Below are 19,371 nucleotides of genomic sequence, written 5' to 3' on the forward strand. Positions count from 1 at the left end.
TTTGCCTTGTGATTAACGCTACACGGAAAGGCCGCGCATGCATAGAGACAACTCCCGAAGAGCTGTTAGAACGCGGTTCTGCGGTGCATTTGTCTTGATCTCAGTTATTTCGTGTAGTGCATTACCCAGTTCGTCAAGAACAGGTCACATTGGTCTATCGAGTTGCGTTATCTTTGCTGTACTTTGCTGCGCAACCGCTTTCACGGAGCGAACTGGAGCCATTATTATTTCTTTTTTATGGGCGAAGATCTTCCCCCCCTCCCCCCGTATGGTGAGATAATCTGATCAGATTTATGAGGGGGGCGCTTGTTCGGTCCCGGACCGAAATTCAAGATGGATACGGGAAAGCAGCTAAGAGAGAGAGAAACAAACTTTATTTTCGACCAGGTGCGCGTTTGACTTTCTCATTCGAAGTAGCCATGGAAAGCAGCTAAAAGTTAAACAAAAAGCCCATCCATGTTTCTGATGCAATGTTTTACTTATAAAGCATTTCATAATTATTAGATACGAATTCAGTGTACTCATTCTTGTGGTTTTGTTTACACAAGCGCTGCTCATCTTGAAACAAAAGTGGTCGTAGGGGAAAAGGGGGGCGTGCTTGCTCTGGGTTTCACGGTAACAGAGAGCGTGGTGCAGCAGTGGGGTGGGGGAGCGAAATAAAGAAATGTTTGAAAGACGATGATTACCCAAAGTATCATATTCCAGAGACGAGTATCCAAACTACTGAGTGCCATGCTCTGGGTACCTTCTTCCCAATCAAAAAAACAAACAAAAAAACGCGCGGATTCTTCAAGCCACTGAAAGTCGGTTGCAATACATCTCGCACTGGAGATGAACACTCTTCAACACTTCACTACCTCTCTGGTTTTTCGCACATACACGCTCGCTCATATCCACGCACTCGATCGCGCGAACGCTCATTGACGTTTCGTGTATTGCGCGTTACCACGGCTCGTTTAGTTTTCAGATTGACATATTAGGGAAGGTTCTGGGCATGTCCGATGCGCCTTGTCACTAACAGGGCGTCCCCCAGCATTCCATCAACTGTTGATCAATAGGGGCTGGCAGTAGGGGTGAAGCCGTTCCCTCTCCCAAAGCCTGAGTCAGCGCCCCCTACCTTCTGTGCCTGTCGTCCACTTCCTATCACCGTTTAGGATGAACAAATGGAACCACTGTGAGCACAAATTAGCTGCGAGCACAGATTAACCATATTTATGCTGTAATGAATTTCAATTGATCATCATGATCATCATCATCAGCCTGACTACGTCCCTTGCAGGACAAAGGCCTCTTCCATGATCCGCCAGTCAACTCAGTCCTGTGCTTGCTGTTGCCACCTAATACCCGCGAACTTCCTAATCTCATCGGCCCACATCACTTTGTCTCCTCCTAACCCGTTTGCCTTCTCTGGGAATCCAGTCAGTTATCCTTAATGACAAGCGGTTATCATGCCTACGCGATACATGCCCCGCCCATGTCCATTTCTTCTTCGTGATTTCAACTATCATATCCTTAACCCCGGTTTCTTTCCTGATCCACTCTGCTGTGATGATATAAACTGCGAAAAGCCGTGTTCAGTACCCCGCCCCCCTCATCGGTTTTGCTTGAAGCTACCCCCCCCCCCCCTCATAGTGGCTGGATCCGCCATTTGTTTGTATGTCTTGGTGGTCCTCATATCTTAAGTGCCGATGACTTTGGGACACCCTGTAGTATGTAATGTTCGTCTCCGCTCTCACCAAACGCTGTTTTTTTTTCTTTATGCAGTCCGTGCGGTTGCCTCGGACGAAGAGTATGTGCTCACTGAGAGCACCGCCACCGACTTCGAAAATGGCGTCGGCGCAGAGCTCCACAGGATGCTGCTGCAGAGGGCGCAGCACTCCAATAACTGGGTGAGTGGCGTCATCGCGACTATACTAGACACAGGCTGCTTGCCCGGACTAGTATTAATCGTTTCCACTTCCTATGACTTTGTCGTCGTGTGCGTCGAAGACCCAACAAAAAATCACAAAGAAAAAAATAGAAAGAGCAGGAGCCTTACGTAACATGAATTGTCGTGGCTAGAGGTGATTTAATCAACATATCTTAGTGTTGCTTGTTTTGTGATAGTGCGAGACCATTAGAGCGCCGGCCATCAATGAATCTCTTGGCTAACATTCGTTTCGGCACCCATGTTCTTTATAACGCTTTGCCAGCTTTTGGTGAAACGAGTCCCCCGCTCACTAACGACAGGGCACTGACCGGATAAGAAAGGCACGTCGCGTCCCCTAAAAGAGGTGCGGCTAGTGTACCTAGACTAAGGAGGATTAAAAAACAATTGTTGGAGTGGAAGCTCCTGCAATAGTTTGCCAGGAAAAGTGAAGCCAGCTTTTGCCCACCAAATATCTTGAAAGCATGCTTTTTCTGGTGTCGCCTACTTAGAGATCAAGTGGCTTTGATCTGTTAACGTAAACGCTATGTTAATTAAGAATGATAAGGTAGTTGTTCCAGTGATGTTTCGTACCACGCTGAAGCATTCCCATTCAGAGACATGAGAATTCCATATTTCGGGGATTTTTTCCTGCAAACGTTGACGAAATGTCCAGCATATTTCTCTGTGCAACAGTACTAATCCCCCCTCCCGCATCCACGCACACACATACTATAATACATGTGCACTGCATACTATAATTACATGTGTCTGACGCACTTGTCACTTTTGAAGTCATGACTAGCCCCTCCACTGGCGCACAACAAAAGGACAACTCTATTAATTCATATACTGTTAGTACACTGCACATTGCGGGTTTCAACTCTAACACCAATGGGGAACTAGAAATCGCTCCGTGTAAATATCGGAAACAAATCTCAAAGGCTATACTTGCGTAGTGCATGCGCCAGAACAGACTACAGCAGATAAAGGCGCACTGTGACTGCTAATTATCTGTTGTCATAGAAGCATTTTACCATTCTTGAAAGTCCATTCAATATCAAGATTTCCTTTTTCTTTTGGCACAAAATGACAGGTGAAAATTCCCCGAAAAAGGAAAAATTTCCTGCACGGAACATCCCCGAGTTGTTCCTAACAAAATAATACATAGAGACGGGTATTGGTGACGGAATCTCCAATAAACTTTGTCTCCACTTAGAAGGAAAACTAATCACACTAAGACGCACTTTAGCACTATCTGACCCGAAGAAGTCGCCGCGTTAAACTCGTTGTGCTTGCGAGGGAAACGCTTAGTTTTCAATCGCCGTACGTTGGCCTGTTTATCGTGACCGATGGCGGCTGCAGCCGCTATCTTTTGTTGGGTACGGCGTCACTTCTGGGCAATAATTTTAACTCCAGCAATTTTAATACCTCCTTGACAAAGACATACGTGGCTTTGCACATCTTTCAAGTTAGGAAGAAAATGGCGGCAGATGGCTGCTGCGCGTGAGAGAGAGAGGGGGGGAAAAGAAGCAGTTGTCGGTACTCAGGCAAAATGAGAAAATTGGGATTTTACACGAGACCATTCGTTTGCAGAGATTCAACTTTGTTACATGTGCTGGTTTAGGCAAGAACGTGCATGTAATGGCTTATCTATACGCGATTCCATTACATGTTGAGACAAGGGAGCCAACCTGTTGCACCCATAAGCGTGCGCGCCTAATCTGCCCCGTACTTCGACCTAGTAGGGAGTGGAGGTGCTCCCTGCGCGCACGCCCCAACTTTGATGCAGCCAGCACCTCTGGCGGTGTGGGTGACTTTAAGCAGCTGCTTATTTTCACCAACGCTCCGCATTCGTTGGAGCCCTTTGGACTGCGTTGGACTTTCGCAGAGCTCGAAGGTCAGAAGTATGCAACGAGGCGATTTCGGTGTTAGTAGCAGCAGGAGTACAGCTGGCGCTCTAAAATGCGAAGTCAAAGGTAGTTCGCGCATCACGCGATCGTCCAAGCAATGGCAAACGCTGAGTGTCGTCACCATGCCAGGCGCACTTATCCAGACATAACGCGTGCTCTTCCGGTATAACAACGTGTGCGAGAGCAACGGGAAGCTGTCACTCCGACTACAGCTAAGCGGATTAATGTGTACTTCACGATGTGCACTACCGTACTTAACCGTAATTACCGGAGCTCATCACATAGAATCTACTGGAATTTAACTTAGCTTGGCTGAGTTTACCGAGCGCGATGCTTAACGTAGAGCGGCAATGCGTAGGTTGAATGCGTCATGCTGTGATCTCTCGTTTTTTATTTTTACCGCCCACGTGAAAAAAAAAAAACTTGCAACGCCGGGCAAACTTCGTCGACATGCTCAGAAAACGCTGCCGATCGGTAGTCGAGGCCCCTGAGAACACGTGAGCCAAACATGTTATTGCAGCACGCAGGTTGACATTACGATAGATTTTAGAAGTCACCTTGCTGAAGCTCGTTTCTTTTTTTTTTTTTTACAAGTGATGTACTCAAATGACCGCGGCATCGTGGGCTCCATAACTGCGGCCTCCGCTGGAGGCCGCCACGTGCCCGCTCGTGATCACTCTAAAATACCGTACGTGCGCGTTGCTGCCTGTCGGTTCGCGGCTTTCTGACGTGGCGTGTACTACCCGCTTGTTTTGCAATTTACCATTCGCTATTCACCGATTAAAGCAATGTTCTCCCCACTTCACAGTCACGTGACGCCACGGACACCTTAAATAAACAGCTTCAGTCCGCGGTTGCAGGACCTCTTCTTATGCAGCCTGCATCTTGACTATGTTGACTGCAGCTGGAGAAATGGTGGGAGGACATGGCGTATCTGTCCCAGCGGCAGCCCCTGCTGCCCAACTCTCACATGGCCGGCACTTTCGCGCTCTTCGCGGACGCCTTCCAGTTCCAAGGTGGCCGCAGCCTGTGGGCGGCGAGGAACATCACCTACTACCTCGACTTCTGGGCCCTTCTCAGGCAGTGAGTGGCTTGAAGACGTGAAAAGCGTGGAGTAATTACAAAAAATAGAAAATGTTATGTATCCGAGGAAGGGTTGTAAAGAAAACGAAGGCACGATGTAATATAGTGAGCAGCCGTTGGAAGCTGAACCCAAAACCAACGTTTACGATGATAATAAATAAAGTAAAAAAGCTATGCATCTTCACAAAGTGAATCATGACGAGTGGACGAAGCCGAAATCGTTCTAATTCTTACCATGTAATTGCCCACTAGCGCATGTAAATGAGTCACATTACGTGTGTACAGAATATATGTGTTTTTGCCGTTAAGCCACCGCTTCCCGTGCCTTCAACTGCGGGGTAGCAGCTTATTGTCAGTGTTGCCGTTTTGCGCTGCTTCTCCCGAGCTCTCGCCTCCTGGGTAGCTTGTTGTGCGCGTTGGCGTTGCCTTTCCCGGACGAAAGCGCGTTCACGCTCGTTTTGATCAATCTCCATCGTCATCAGACTCGTCGTCATCGTCACCCCGAGCACAGATAGCGCACAACGGACAAGCGTGAACCTTATAAGGTGCTTGACCCCTAAAACTACCTTGGTAGCTTTCTCCCTTTCCTTAGGTTTCTGTGCGTGTGATGCCTGCATGTAATCACTCGCCAAAGTAAACATTTTATGTCTGTTCTCAATACGACACCGCGCTGTGTCGTCAGCGCGGTGTCGTCTCTTCTTTCGTCCTTGTCTATATTTTTTGCGCTGTTTTTACGTCCCATGCCTGTTCACATTGATCAGCGGACCGAAGGATTGCTAGAATTCCAGTAGCCGTTACGAAGCGCAGTCCCTCATAGTGTCATTGAGTTTGTGGTCTTTTTCTCTTTCAGGTGCTTTTGTTCGTTTGTTTGTTACCAGGCACACGGAAATGGCACTCGATGAATGTTCGCCGGTTTACAACCTTCCACTATCAGAAATCAGATAACGCCTCGCTGCCCCTCGATTGTCCATTTGTCTAATGCGAATGCCATGCTGCCCTCGCACATACTGCCGCACCTATTGGGTGGTGGTTCATAGAGCATGATACCCTCATCCGCCCACCTTTTTTTCCGCGCCTTGCCATGCTAATTTTATCTTGGCTGGTGTTTTACGAGTGTACGCTTAGCGCGAAATAGCGTTCCCACGTTTCACTTTCCATGTATGGCGTCTGTGTAAAAGGTTTCGATGTGAGTTCACAATATTCATTGAATTTGAGATCAACCTTGCATCTGCAAATAACTTTTTTTACGCATTTATGTGCACTTCACCATTCTACGTATAGAGGTGCAACAAATGTGGTAGCGATTTCCCGATTAACACGGCTAATTGACCTCATCAGTTGCTGTATAAGCTTGTTTGTTACGACCGGCTGTTTCGACGCCTCTGTGTTTGCTTGCGAGATAACAGCGGTGATCCTTGTTGACGGCGTTGTTTGGCGCCGGTGGCAGGATGCTCTGCGCGTAGTTTGACGGCATTCCGTGCTTCCTTTTACGGTTAACGTCAACAACGTCTTCCCGAGGGGCCCGGCCGGTTTCGGTTCGGTTTCGATCTCATACGCTTGCTCCAGCTTATACCACAGCTCTCTGGGTAATCGAAATTTGGCATAATAAATGCCACGATTTTTCGCACTTTTCCGACTGCCACGAGCTTAATAATATTATTAACCTAGACGATAATTAATGGTTGCTTGATTAGTTTATGGAGTTTCATGTTCCTACGATACTAATACTATGAGACCCCGCCGTGAAGGGCTCCGGTTTCGAATACTTCCGACCATCCGAGGTTCTATGACGTGCACTAACGCTGCGCAGTGTAGTGGGCCTCTCCAGCACCATCGAAAGGCGACCGCTGCCGCCGGGATCCAACTCCCGTCTTTCGGGTCAGCACCTGAGCATCGTATAAGTACTAAACCACCCACCACTTCACATATATGTTAGACGATGATATTTTTTGCATAATTTGGCTAACTAGAAAAAACTCTCGGACTCCCTTAACGTCCATGCAAGACGACTCCAAGAATAAAGTCTTTTTTTGATTGGTCAGTCTATTGATTGACTAAGCAGAAGTATCAGTAGACGCCTTGGCTGGTTATGCGGTCAGTTGTTGAAGGTTACAGACCTGTGCAACAAAAGGTTTTTTTTTTTTTCTTTTTTCGGCCGCACTTGATTAAATGGCCGTTCTCCTTTCACGGAAAGGATACAGCCAGCGTACGCAGTTCACGCGCCGTCCTTGATGGCGGAGAGTGATAATGGCAAGCTGGGACAAGGGCCGCCCCGTTGCGTCATCCAAGGCTGTGGTTACACGATGGTGGACGAAAAGGCCGCGTTCGATATTGCCGATAAAAGCGCCACCTTGACGATGGTGCAGTGCCGTTCGCACGACAGCATGTTGGCAAGGTTGAGGTCGACATCGCGTCCTTCTGGTTGGTCGGTTTCTTTGTATTCTTCCTCGTATAATTTTGCTCCGATGTGAGTGCCGGAGAGCGCTGAGGCGCCGATCGCTGGCGCCTCAATCATTGTGCGAGACCGTGCTCAGAGTGCAGTGCGTTGCAGAAACTAAAGCAGCTCGCTGATATGCGGAGTTCAGCGTTGTGCATCGCGGGAACCGAGACAGCAAGCGCAGCGCGCCTCCATGAAGCGACAGCTCGAACGGGCCTCTGTCCGCTGCCAGGACCGCTAGAGCATCGCGTGCAGAAAGCTCGCATCGTCACGTTAAAGGCCCTTACACGTGCTCGCCGCACAGCCGCAACGCACGTGCCGGCCCACCTGCCGCACCCAATCGGAGGGTGAAAGAGCGTCCCCAATTGGCTTATTTGTCCCTTCCTTGCGTGCGGTAGCAGTCCCGGCACGTGTGTGGCGGATGCGCGGGTAGTGCGTGGAACGGCCCTAACGCAACAGGCTTCTCGCCGGATCTGTGTACGGTCTGAAGCGGAACGTGCGGCACGGCACGGTGTAGTGGGCGAAGCGCTGCACGCAACTAGCCAGTAGATGATCGACTCCCTGTGATCGTACCTACCGCGTCTTACAGAAAAAAAGAAAAAAATGCCAGTGTTAAGTAGCAGAACGCGGTACACGTTAGCCAGCCCCATACATTGACATAATAAAAAGGGGCAACGCTGCGACGAATGGGGGCATGTCAGCAGGGAAGTTGAGGAGCGCAGTACGAACTAAAACGTCAACGTGGTTTCGAACGATATAGCTTTTGCTTGGTCATTATGTGCTGATCTCATTGTGACGGGAGAAAGAAATATTTCAAAAGTTTTAGATGCGGAGCATCTTATACTCGCGCCTTGTAGTGCGCCGTCCGCACCGCTTCTCGAACATTCGACAGCTGACGCGCGCGCATGCGCCGTCGCGCCGTCGCCCACTCTTCCACCATCTGTGCATCCCTTCCTCCTCTACACACCGCGCGCGCTTCACTCCTCCACCATCTGTGCACCCTTCCTCCTCTACACACCGCGTTCGACATCTACAATTCTCCTGATTCTCCAGTGGACGCGCATGTGGCGTCGCGCTTCGAGAACATTCAACAGCTGACAGTGCATGCGCCGTCGTGCTGTATATATACTCAAGGTCGGCGCTCGCTCGCTCGCTCAGTTGCCTCTCGTCGGTTGGTTTGTACGGCGCGTCGACGTCCAAGGTCGCGGTGAAATGAATTCCAACGAATCCACAAACACAATGATCGACGTCCCTTCGACCAGCGCCGCCCTTTCGCATACGTGTGTACGTGTTCACTCATTTAACACCCCCTCCTACAACCACGTTAACCAATTTAGCCATCGACCCAAGTAAGTCGCAATTTAACACCCCATTTCACAACCACGTTAACCAATTTAGCCATCGACCCAAGTAAGTCGCACTTAACACCCCGTTAACCAAGTATATGGTCCGCATCCTCCTCAGTGTTCCCCCGAGGGAAGCTGCGGGCAATTTTTTTTTCTCCCGTCCGTGAATCTAAAAAAAACTGCTTTGGTGAAAAAAGGGGGGGGGGGTGGAGATAAAACACAACCAACGGATCCCCAGCGCTATTAACGCCAGGCTTCAGGGCTTTCAAAAGTGAACCTCGATTGTCAGTTAATCAGGCCTATCTTATCGCGCTGCAGACGGCGGCGCTCTTTTCGTGACGCCAAGTCAGCATCTTTCAGAGCTCACGTGCGGTTCTTATCAAACACCGGAACGCTTGTCGTCAACTTCGGTTATGCTGCTAAAACGTTGCTGGTTTGCTGCTCTTTGTGTAGCCCAGCCTAATAAGAGGCCTCCACGCTGCATTCGGACTGTCAAAATACCTGCGCATTGTTAAATTCGTGCGCAATTTTGATGGGACAATTTTCCGCTCCCTGATGTTGCGACACCTCGTGATATGCAAAATATTGATGGCAGTGACTATGGTGACGGATCCCGTCAACTCAGTACTATCGTTAGAGTGAGGGGGCCCGGCAGCATAATGAAAGCGTAACAGTGACCGGGCCCGTCATAATAGTGATGCAGCTATAGCGACGGCCCCGTCATTGTAGAGCAATGACTACGGGGGGGGGGGGGGGGGCGTCACCGTAGTGTACAGGTAAAAAACTCCCAAGCATTTCCCCGAGGGTGAACATGGTTAAGTGCGAATACACGGGGTGATGCTATGAGGGGTATTTATTAATTCGCACTATTACATTTATTAATCACACTATGGTGCCTTTACGGTGTAATGGTTCCTGGGAATCGCAATTTGATCACACGAGGGAGTTTACGTTAACTCACTGGCGAATGCCAACGGATTTTAACTTTACTCCCCCTCACGACCCGCTCTCGACGGGAGACTGAAAGAGAAGGCGGGCGCGCGAGAGAGAGGGGCGCGTGCGCAGCTGCAGCGAGCGAGGAGAGCGGAGGAGCAAGCGAAGGGGGAGGGGGTATAAGGCGCGTTACTGACACCGATGTCAGCGTCGCGTCCGTGGCTTATTCGGTAGAGCGTCGCGCTGCGGCCCGCCAAGTCCTCTTTCTTTTAAAGATAGACAGAAGACTGCGGACGCCGCCGACGGCGGTGGATGGTTTGGGGTCGCTTATAAAGTGTATTCACACTTAAAATAAGGGGGCCCGTTGCCATGAATCTGTAGTCGTTCTAGACGTCATCGTCTGGCTGTGCTGGTGGCGTAGGCGCTTGACGCGCAGTTGGAGCAATGGTCCTGACGCAGGTCGTCAGTTCGAGTTTCCGTTTTCGAATGTTTTACTCTCCTTTCCCCCATTTTTAGATGCGGAGCATCTTATACTCGCGCCTTGTAGTGCGCCGTCCGCACCGCTTCTCGAACATTCGACAGCTGACGCGCGCGCATGCGCCGTCGCGCCGTCGCCCACTCTTCCACCATCTGTGCATCCCTTCCTCCTCTACACACCGCGCGCGCTTCACTCCTCCACCATCTGTGCACCCTTCCTCCTCTACACACCGCGTTCGACATCTACAATTCTCCTGATTCTCCAGTGGACGCGCATGTGGCGTCGCGCTTCGAGAACATTCAACAGCTGACAGTGCATGCGCCGTCGTGCTGTATATATACTCAAGGTCGGCGCTCGCTCGCTCAGTTGCCGCTCGTCGGTTGGTTTGTACGGTGCGTCGACGTCCAAGGTCGCGGTGAAATGAATTCCAACGAATCCACAAACACAATGATCGACGTCCCTTCGACCAGCGCCGCCCTTTCGCATACGTGTGTACGTGTTCACTCATTTAACACCCCCTCCTACAACCACGTTAACCAATTTAGCCATCGACCCAAGTAAGTCGCAATTTAACACCCCATTTCACAACCACGTTAACCAATTTAGCCATCGACCCAAGTAAGTCGCACTTTAACACCCCGTTAACCAATTATATGGTCCGCATCCTCCTCAGTGTTCCCCCGAGGGAAGCTGCGGGCAATTTTTTTTTTTAGGATAATGCTGCTAGAAAATCATGTCACTGTCTGCGGCGGTTGTTATACAGCCCGACCATGTGGCGTTTGTGGCACAGCGTCGTTGGTGTCCGACTTCGGTGCGAATCTCGCTCTTTTTTTTTCTTCTGTAAGTATTGTTTCAAGTATTCTTACTTGTTCCTAAAGGATAATCGTGTTCATTCATCGGGGATATAACTATCAACTTTATTTTACTTTCAACTTGGAATGAAGACCTTATGGGATGATTTCTGATTAATACTGTGCACGTCACCTTGTGATCTCTGATTAATCATGCGCACGTCAACTCTTGTTTGGACGTCGGAGAGGGTGGAGAAGAGATTTGGCTTGCGAAGGCTACGCGGAGGAGTGGCAAGGGTTTCGAGCTGGCCTCCTCTCACCCTCGTTTCGTGCCGCTTCAAAAAACCTGTTTTCCCCGCTCGTAATGAACAGATTCGAAAGATTTTTGTGGCAAAACGTTCCTCATCGGGCACCCAACAACTTCCACTGTCTAACTAAAATCTGGTATGAGGCCTGGTGAGTGGCCCTTTAAAGAACCCCAGGTGGTGAAAATTTTTGGAGCCCTCCACTACGGCGTCTCTCATAATAATATGGTGGTTTTGGGACGTTAAACCCCATATCAATCAATCATCGAAATTTCTCATCCATTCACGTACCGTAATAGCAAATTTGCCAAACGGCCGCGAGCGCATCATGAAAGGCCCAATATACTCCAATGTAGCGTTGACGCGCGCGCACGCTGGGCACAGCGACGCTGCGTTAGCAAAACGCGAGCAGTCTGTAGTTTGACGCCAGGTGTGACCAGCGTCCGTTCGCGCGGCCCGACGGCAACCGGTGCGACATGCTGCATTTCGCGCTGGTTCGTTACCCAGACAACACTGCGTCTCCCCCCCCCCCCCTTTTTTTTTTCTGCCGGAGAGACGCTGGACGCGCTGAAACACGCAGGCGTCAAAGCAGCGCGGCGCGTGCCTGCGAGTATGTCGCAGGACCGGCGCTCGGCGTGGCAACGCTGGCGTGACGCGACGAACTGGACGCCGGTGAGCACGCGCACCGCGTCACGCCGAAATGTATTGGCGCCTTGACTGTGGCATGTAGTCATTTTTTCACATGACTCGCATCTCATTATTATCATGTTTGCACCATGTCACACATCTTCGTCATTCATTGGTGTCACGTAATACCAAATTTGGCATATGTGAAGCTAGCGAAACGGCGGTGAGCGCATAATCATGTGGCATGTTTTCATATTGTTACATGACACGCATGTCGTAATTATCATGTTTGGATGCGTGTCATTTATCTATGGCGTCCGTTCGCGTCGCGTAATACTGAGTTTGGTACTCGTGAAGTTAGCGAAACGGCCGCGAGCGCATCATGAGCGTAGCAAGATGCAATGAAATAGCACTGATACAACGCATGTGAAATAGTTGTAAAGCATAGAAATGTGCTGGCCTGGCAAAGGGAAGGACACGAGCGTCGATGTTTTATCGGTGTCCGCGAAGCGAGGTGGTCAATCGAATTATTAGAAATTGCAGAGATGGTGGCGTTGGTGCCGGCGTCGTTGACTGAGCGAAAGATAATTTAGTGCGCGAGTGACAAATCGTGTAAAATGCAAATAAAATAAGAAATGAATATTTTCTGGTCCCAGTGAGGATCGAACCCAGGCCGTTCGGGTGGCAAGCAGGTGTTCTATAGACCACACAGCCGCGCGTCTGTTTAGAAATGCAGGTAAAATAACTTCCGGTACTTAGAAATGCAGCGAAAATAACTTCAATGCTTCATACAAACACACGCGTCCCGTATATGGAGTTCACAATACAATATGCAGTATCGTAGTAATATTGCGCAAGCATACATTGTCATCGGGCGTCATAACATGCGATTATCATAACGGTTTCTTGGTTGAAAGCCGGCCATCTATTACAAAAGGCACACGTGCTACTGCCCGTATCCTTTAAGACCACGTATATAGCGCGTGCATAGTAAGTTTGAAAACATTTCATGCACATAATTGCTCGTGGTTGAATGCATACTACTCGTTACACAGAATGCAGCCATATGCGAAAACTTCAGGGACACAAGCCACTTTTATCTTTCTCGATTACAGTTAGTAATCCACAAATAAAACTTGCGAGTAACGTTATAAAATGAAAAGTATGCACTAAGTGTTTGAAGTACGCACTAGGGACAAAAGGCGAATTGTGTAAGGGTCTTCCGCTTATTATTATTATATTATTATTATTATTATTATTATTATTATTATTATTATTATTATTATTATTTATATTATTATTATTACCGTAGCGCACCTCAGGACAGCACGCCTACCTATCGGCCGTGTTGGAGTGTCGTGCACACAAACAGGCAGAAGTGCCATAGGCATATGTCTGTGATCACCGCTTGCACAGCCGTGTTAGCTCAGCCGTGGAGAAACCCGTCTGCGTTTTTCGTTCGCTTGTTTGCGGCTTCAGGCAGGCCGTTTCAAGCAACGAACGAGAGATCGAACGATAAAAAGAAGCCTCGAATTGCCCTGTCGACGATGAGATCCTGGAATCGGGAATACGGTGGTTTGTTTTCCGTCTGGACTAATCCAAGGACTATGCAACTGAAAGGAAAACAAAGGCGCAAAATAGTGATGCGGTTTGAATGTTCCTCCGTACCGCTATTTCGTGCATAGAGTTTCGCTAACGACTGCGTGGCTGGCTATAAGGCATGGTTTCTCAATATAAGTTCGGCAGGTCCCTCCTCTGGGTTCCGAAATCACCGAAATTTTTTCCTGCTCCGAATTCGCGAAGTCACGTAGACAGCGAACCCGAGGTGTGATCTAAGAAACCACTGTTACTCACACCCTAGTGTCAGTAAACACGTTTGACTGCATTACAGAAACGGGCGAGCTGCGCTATAAATCCTGATGGCAGTTTGCAGCCATTGACTCCGAAAACGGGTCACGTGGTTAAACTATTTCACTTTAATCTCGGAGGCCATATACCACCCCATTTAACATTTCTCCTGTTAAAGATAGGTGCCGAAAATAACGCAGGTGGGCTTCGTGGAACTTCATGGTGCTAAGCAGGCTTCTGTGGGACCAACGTGTTTAAGAACATTGCGCTTAAGAATTAAATAGTTTTGGAATAATTGTATTTCGTCGTAAACGAGGCAGATAATCCACAAGCTTAATTTAATAAGGGATCGTTTTGCTGCTGATGGGGTGCCATATTTGGGAAAGCTAGTTTGACCTTGATTGACCTCTACAAGCAGCGAACCTTTACCGCAGAAACAAACCGTACAGCGGAGGCTTACTTGTAGCGAAGACAAATTCACCATCTATTGCGGGTTATACTTAAGCCCTCACTCAGAGTTTTGTGGACGGTGGCATTACTCAGAAGATGCAGAGCATTGCATGCTTTGCTGACCAAATTGTCCACAACTTGGGTATTGTTTAAAGCGAAGCTCTTAAGGTCCGACCGCACGCATGCGATGCAGCATGTCAGTGCGTGGCTTCCTGACGCAGCACCCCGCAGAAAGTGGGCAGGCGTCTTAGGAGAGAGAGGGAACGTCTGTGCAGAGAGAGGACCCTCTCTTTTTTCTTTCCATAGGTAGAGGGCGCCAAGAAGCCTCGCTCTGACACGCTGCACACGTGTGGTCAGACCTGACCACATGGACACGTTGCAGCCCGTCAGCGCGTGACATTTTGACGCGGCCCCGCGACCTCTACCTATAGAGAGAGAGAGAGAGAGAGAAGACACGGCAAGCTGTGCGCCCTCTCAATCCAGGGGCACGGCGTCGCGTCAGAAAGCCACGCGCTCACGGGCTTCAACGCGTGCGTGTGGTTCAGACCTACCTGACCTCACGTATCCGTCCCAGCGCGTCATCGCGTGACTTTTTGACTTGGCGTCGTGCCCTCTCTCCTTGAAAAGAAAGGGTGTGTGACTACGCGGAGCTGCTCTCACTCTCTCTCCATATGGGAGAGGGCTCGGCGCTGCGTCAGAAAGAACCGCACCGACGCGCTGCTATGGCTACCTGGGGTCAGGCCTTTAGGCCTTCTGACCACATGGACGCGTTGCAGCCCGTCTGCGCGTGAATTTTTGACGTGGCCCCGTGACCTCTACCTATAAAGAGAGAGAGAGGGCGGCTACGCGAAACTGCGCGCCCTCCCTTCCCAGAGGACGCGGCGCTGCGTTAAAAAGTCACGCGCTGAGGTGCTTTTGGTTAGGCCATTAGGCGCCCGATTTTGCGTTCAGCGGTGCGCCGTCGGCGTCTGGGACCTAACCGAGTGAATGCATGCTGGCAAAAAAAAAAATCTAAAAGCCTGACCACCGTTTACGGCAGGTGCAGTGTCGAATGAAAGCGAAGCCGTGAATATAATAGAGGGGCGAGGAAGAAGTAAGAAAGAGGAGAGATAACCGCGATGATAGGAAGAAACAGAAATAAAAAAATTGGCCCCGTATCTGCATGTTAATCTGCAAATGTCGTCGAAAGACGATAGTCTTGCGTCTGTAGAGAGTGAACAAAACGTTTATTTGATGTTCTGCTCAAGAAAATTGCTGAATGGTATTCTGGAGGCTCTGCGTTAGAGTGCCTCGAGCGTGCAGCGGAGGCGAACGAACGCTTCAAGTCACGTTACACGTGAGACATGAGCGCCATCTGGCAGTTTTCTTTAAAAAAGCGCGTGGCTTTGAGGCAGGTGTGCGCGCCCATCTCGGAGGGGATAAGGTGTAGGACGCAAGGCGACAGGTAGGTGCCACCACTGTGTCGTCTTAGCAAAGGGTTAGAAACACTTGCCTTTTCGTGTAAGCGTTGCATGGTCAGCGCAGCGTGATAAACGCTACGGTCCTTAGAATTACTTATGTATGCCTTTTCTAGTAAAAGACGCACATACAGAACATATACGTGTTGTTTTGGTGCCTCAGATATGCTCAATAATTGCTTTTTAATTGACAATCGCACAAGTATGAACGCTCAATCTCGAGCAACATTGGTGGGCGCTGCGGATGGGGCTGGCCGTTTGGGGTATCGACTGGTGCCATTTAGAGTACTCAGTATCGTTAAGGGTGGGCAAACAGACAAATGTACAGACAGACCAAAATTTCTGCGTCGATAGTCCTCTAGAAAGACTATGGTCTTCAAAAGAAAAATTAGGAAAAGCAAGGAAGGAGAGAGAAAGGAAGGAAACGAGGACGAAAGCGCATGCAAGGCTGGCTTGGGCACTGGGGCTGGCTTTGCTTGCCGTAACAGGACTGTCGGTATTTCACTTCGTCCAGGACGCCTGCAATACACAGATATTATCCGCCACGGTGGTCTTGTGCGTACGGCTGTTAATTGCTGACCCGCAGGTCACAGAATCAAATTGTGCCTGTGCAGCTTCATTTTCAGTGAAGGCGAAAATGCTCGTGGCTCATATGCTTAGAATTACGTGCATGTTAAAGAACCCCAGGTGGTTGAAATTTCTGGAGCCTTCCACTACAGCGTCTCTCATAATCATATTGTGGTTTGGGGACTTCATAATCCTCAACAATTATTACTATGCCATGGACAGAATGCTGTGCATAGCACTCGAACGGAAAAATTGTAGTTTCTGTGGCAATATGTAACTGATGCTGCATTGCAACATGCGGATAGCCGAAACTATAAACACAGCTGGTGTTGCTTCAACACAAAGCTGCGCTCCGAATTCACATTAGGCAGTATCGTAATCATTGGGGATTTTCTTTTTTTTTTTTTTGAGAAGCAGTTTTCAAGTTAAGTTTCAGGGTTCTTGTCACAAAATCGTTCGATATACTTTGTTCTTATCTAACCGTTCAGACAAGCGTCATTCTCTTTTGTAGGTGCAACTTACTTACTGCAGACTGCTCGTGCCATGGTACGTGCTGTGCTGTCAGCGCATACTTTCTGTTGAGGTAACAGGCAGTAGAAGACTGCTTAGCTTTCTAGAGCAGCCGCATTCTCTTACGCCAGTCTTTTACAGCTTCCCAATTCCTTGCGAGGCATTAACAAATACTAGGGTGGATATGCACCACAGGAATTGGGCAAGCCCCACTGTATAATACAGCAGATCTAGTTAGTGATTCCTAAGGAAGATAAGATAGGAAGGATTGGTCCAAAAAAAAAAATGGGCGTGGAGTAGTAAAAAGAAAAGTGGACAAGAAAGTGGAGAGGGCAAAGTGCAGGAGTGAGATAGTATAGAAAAGGAGGTTAGAAACTTGGGGGGATGAGGGAGCAAAGCCTAGTAAAACAAAAGGCAACAAGTCGGGATGGAGGAAGGGGGAGGGTGAGCGTTTAGGAAACCATCTTCTTGGCAAAGTGGAGAGGAGGAGAAATATTAATGAAACCAAATATAATTTCATTGCCAAGTGGTATTTGAGCCCGTGTACTCATAATGTGAAGGCGAGCTTAGTAACCACTGGGCTATCCAGGCATGGTAACAGAACAAGCATATATGGTAACCATATGATGTATTGCGTCCCTTTGGGTGAGAAGAGCAACTGTAGATGGATAGAACAAGAAAGAAGAAATGAAATAAAAGCTAGCAGAGAAATGCACAGAAATAAAATGAATGGCAGGAAGAGGGAGAGAGAACAAAACAGATAGGAGGATGTATATTATAGCTGGGGAAGTGGATAATTGAAGTGATGGTGAGGAGGATGGAAAGGAGCAGGGGCAGTGGTTAAGCATAGCATAGCCTTGTATAGTACTCTAGTAAGGAATTACGGCAAAGTGAACGTGAGGAAGAAGGTAAGGTTACTACCTCCACTGTTTCCAGTCTTCGCGCCACAAGTGCATGGCTGCAGCAACTGCTTGCAGGCATAATGCGAGATTGCATCTTAAAGGAATCGGCTGCTAGCCTGACTTCATATAGCATTCCAATTTATTGCTATTTCAACATTTTACCCTTCCGACTAAACTGTCACTTTCTATTCTGACAACACGACTGCGCAAACCGAGCTATGCTCATCGCCACATAAACAGACCTGCTTGCCACAGGACGCTGCCATCACTGGCACAAATAGTTCACACGCTTGACAAGCATGAGTGGCTAGTGCAGTTGCTAGCAAACTTCATTTCCGAAATCGTACATTCGAAACTCACCACTGCCAATCTTTTTCTCTATTGCTTCACTGCTTCACTTGTGAGCACTTCCTCTGATGCGAGCAAAGTGAGGTATTGGGCTAGTTGGTTTTTCATGATTCAAAAACTTCGCTGCAGGCATTGCGGACAGATGAAGGTGTGTATAAAACTTGCAGACCTTTTGTGTTTTTGAAGCATAGGAGTGGACCTCTTTTATAGTGTGCCAATTATTGTAGATACCTAGTGTGCTTTACATCACGGCATTTGTGTCCTCTGTAAGCAAGTTCTGCCGCAATACAAAACTGCAGTGTGGTGAAACTAAAGAAAAGCAAAATCGTTGCTGCGTAAGCCTCTGATTATAAAGGCGCACCCAAAATTTTCATTAAGCTAAAATTGTTCACAATTGCCAACAGGGAATAGGTAAAGAAGGGCATTGCATTTTTTTTTACAATGTGAGAGAGCAAACGAGTTACTAGTCGTATGTATTATATCGTTTAACAGTTAGCAGCGTAATTAATAATTGAAGAATATCATTTTAATGCAATAACATAAACCCTTGGAGAGGGTGAATGCAGTCGCAGCCATAAATGATTAATAAGTATTTAAGAATTTGTTAGCCTAATAGGCTTTAATAAAGTCAGTTTTATCGCAATTGCGATGCAATTAATGTGATGGCAACTACTTGGAATGTAATGCTGAGAACGGCAAGCAGATCGAAACATGCAGCGCGCTGCTCATGCACGAATGACGCACAAAAACAACATACACAGGACGAGAGTGAACTAACAATGTTTACCGTACCGCTCGGCACTTGACGTGCTGTTTAAACAAAAACAATGCATGAAACATAATCACATGCACAGATTAGTGCAAACTAACAAGTGTCCCACTTGTTATATTTCGCTGGGTATGAAAAGCGCGCTCTTTTCGCAAACGGGCCTTGTGCAGCAGAGCGGAGTAACCTTTGTGGGTCTGGCAACTAACGCAATCGTTCTGGTGAAAGCTGAAGGCACACGAGTCTCCCCATCAAAGGATAAGCATGCGCACACAAGCCTCAACCCTCCCACAATGTGCGAGGCAAAGTACGCGTTGGAGATAACCCTGCGTCCGCGCTGGGCGCTGAGCGCGGCCAGTTTTTTTTTCTCTCTTGACTTTGATGTGTATAGATACCTGTACATATACGGTGAATGACGGCGGTGGCGGCAAAAAACCAGCCGAGACTCTTCAATTGATATCGCAATGATAACACAATGTGACTGAAATTCCACAGAACTCAGTTTATTTGCGATTGACTTGGCCACTCTGAAATCAGGAGGCACAACTGAAATTGCTTAAGATTGGCTTATCCGCTTTCTAAAGGGTGGAGCTACTCCTAAAATACAGAATAGAAGTTGATAAGAATAGACTCCTTCTTCATGGCAAGGGCACAGCACTTACCCCTAGTGGTATGCTTTTCCAAAAAGGCACTGTTGCAATTTT

At 48.3% G+C, this 19,371-nt stretch overlaps 1 protein-coding gene across 1 annotated transcript in view; it reads left to right on the forward strand.

Moving 5' to 3' along the window:
* The window catches only part of CROT (Carnitine O-octanoyltransferase), a 90,126-nt gene that overhangs the window by 29,044 nt on the left and 41,711 nt on the right, over positions 1–19,371 (forward strand). Inside the window, exons 3-4 of the mRNA XM_037429424.2 lie at positions 1,765–1,889; positions 4,724–4,902. Coding sequence (XP_037285321.2) covers positions 1,765–1,889; positions 4,724–4,902 — 304 coding nt within the window. The remainder of the gene's footprint in view (positions 1–1,764; positions 1,890–4,723; positions 4,903–19,371) is intronic.

Source organism: Rhipicephalus microplus, chromosome 1 (genome assembly GCF_043290135.1).
Source record: "Rhipicephalus microplus isolate Deutch F79 chromosome 1, USDA_Rmic, whole genome shotgun sequence".
Classification (NCBI taxonomy): domain Eukaryota; kingdom Metazoa; phylum Arthropoda; class Arachnida; order Ixodida; family Ixodidae; genus Rhipicephalus; species Rhipicephalus microplus.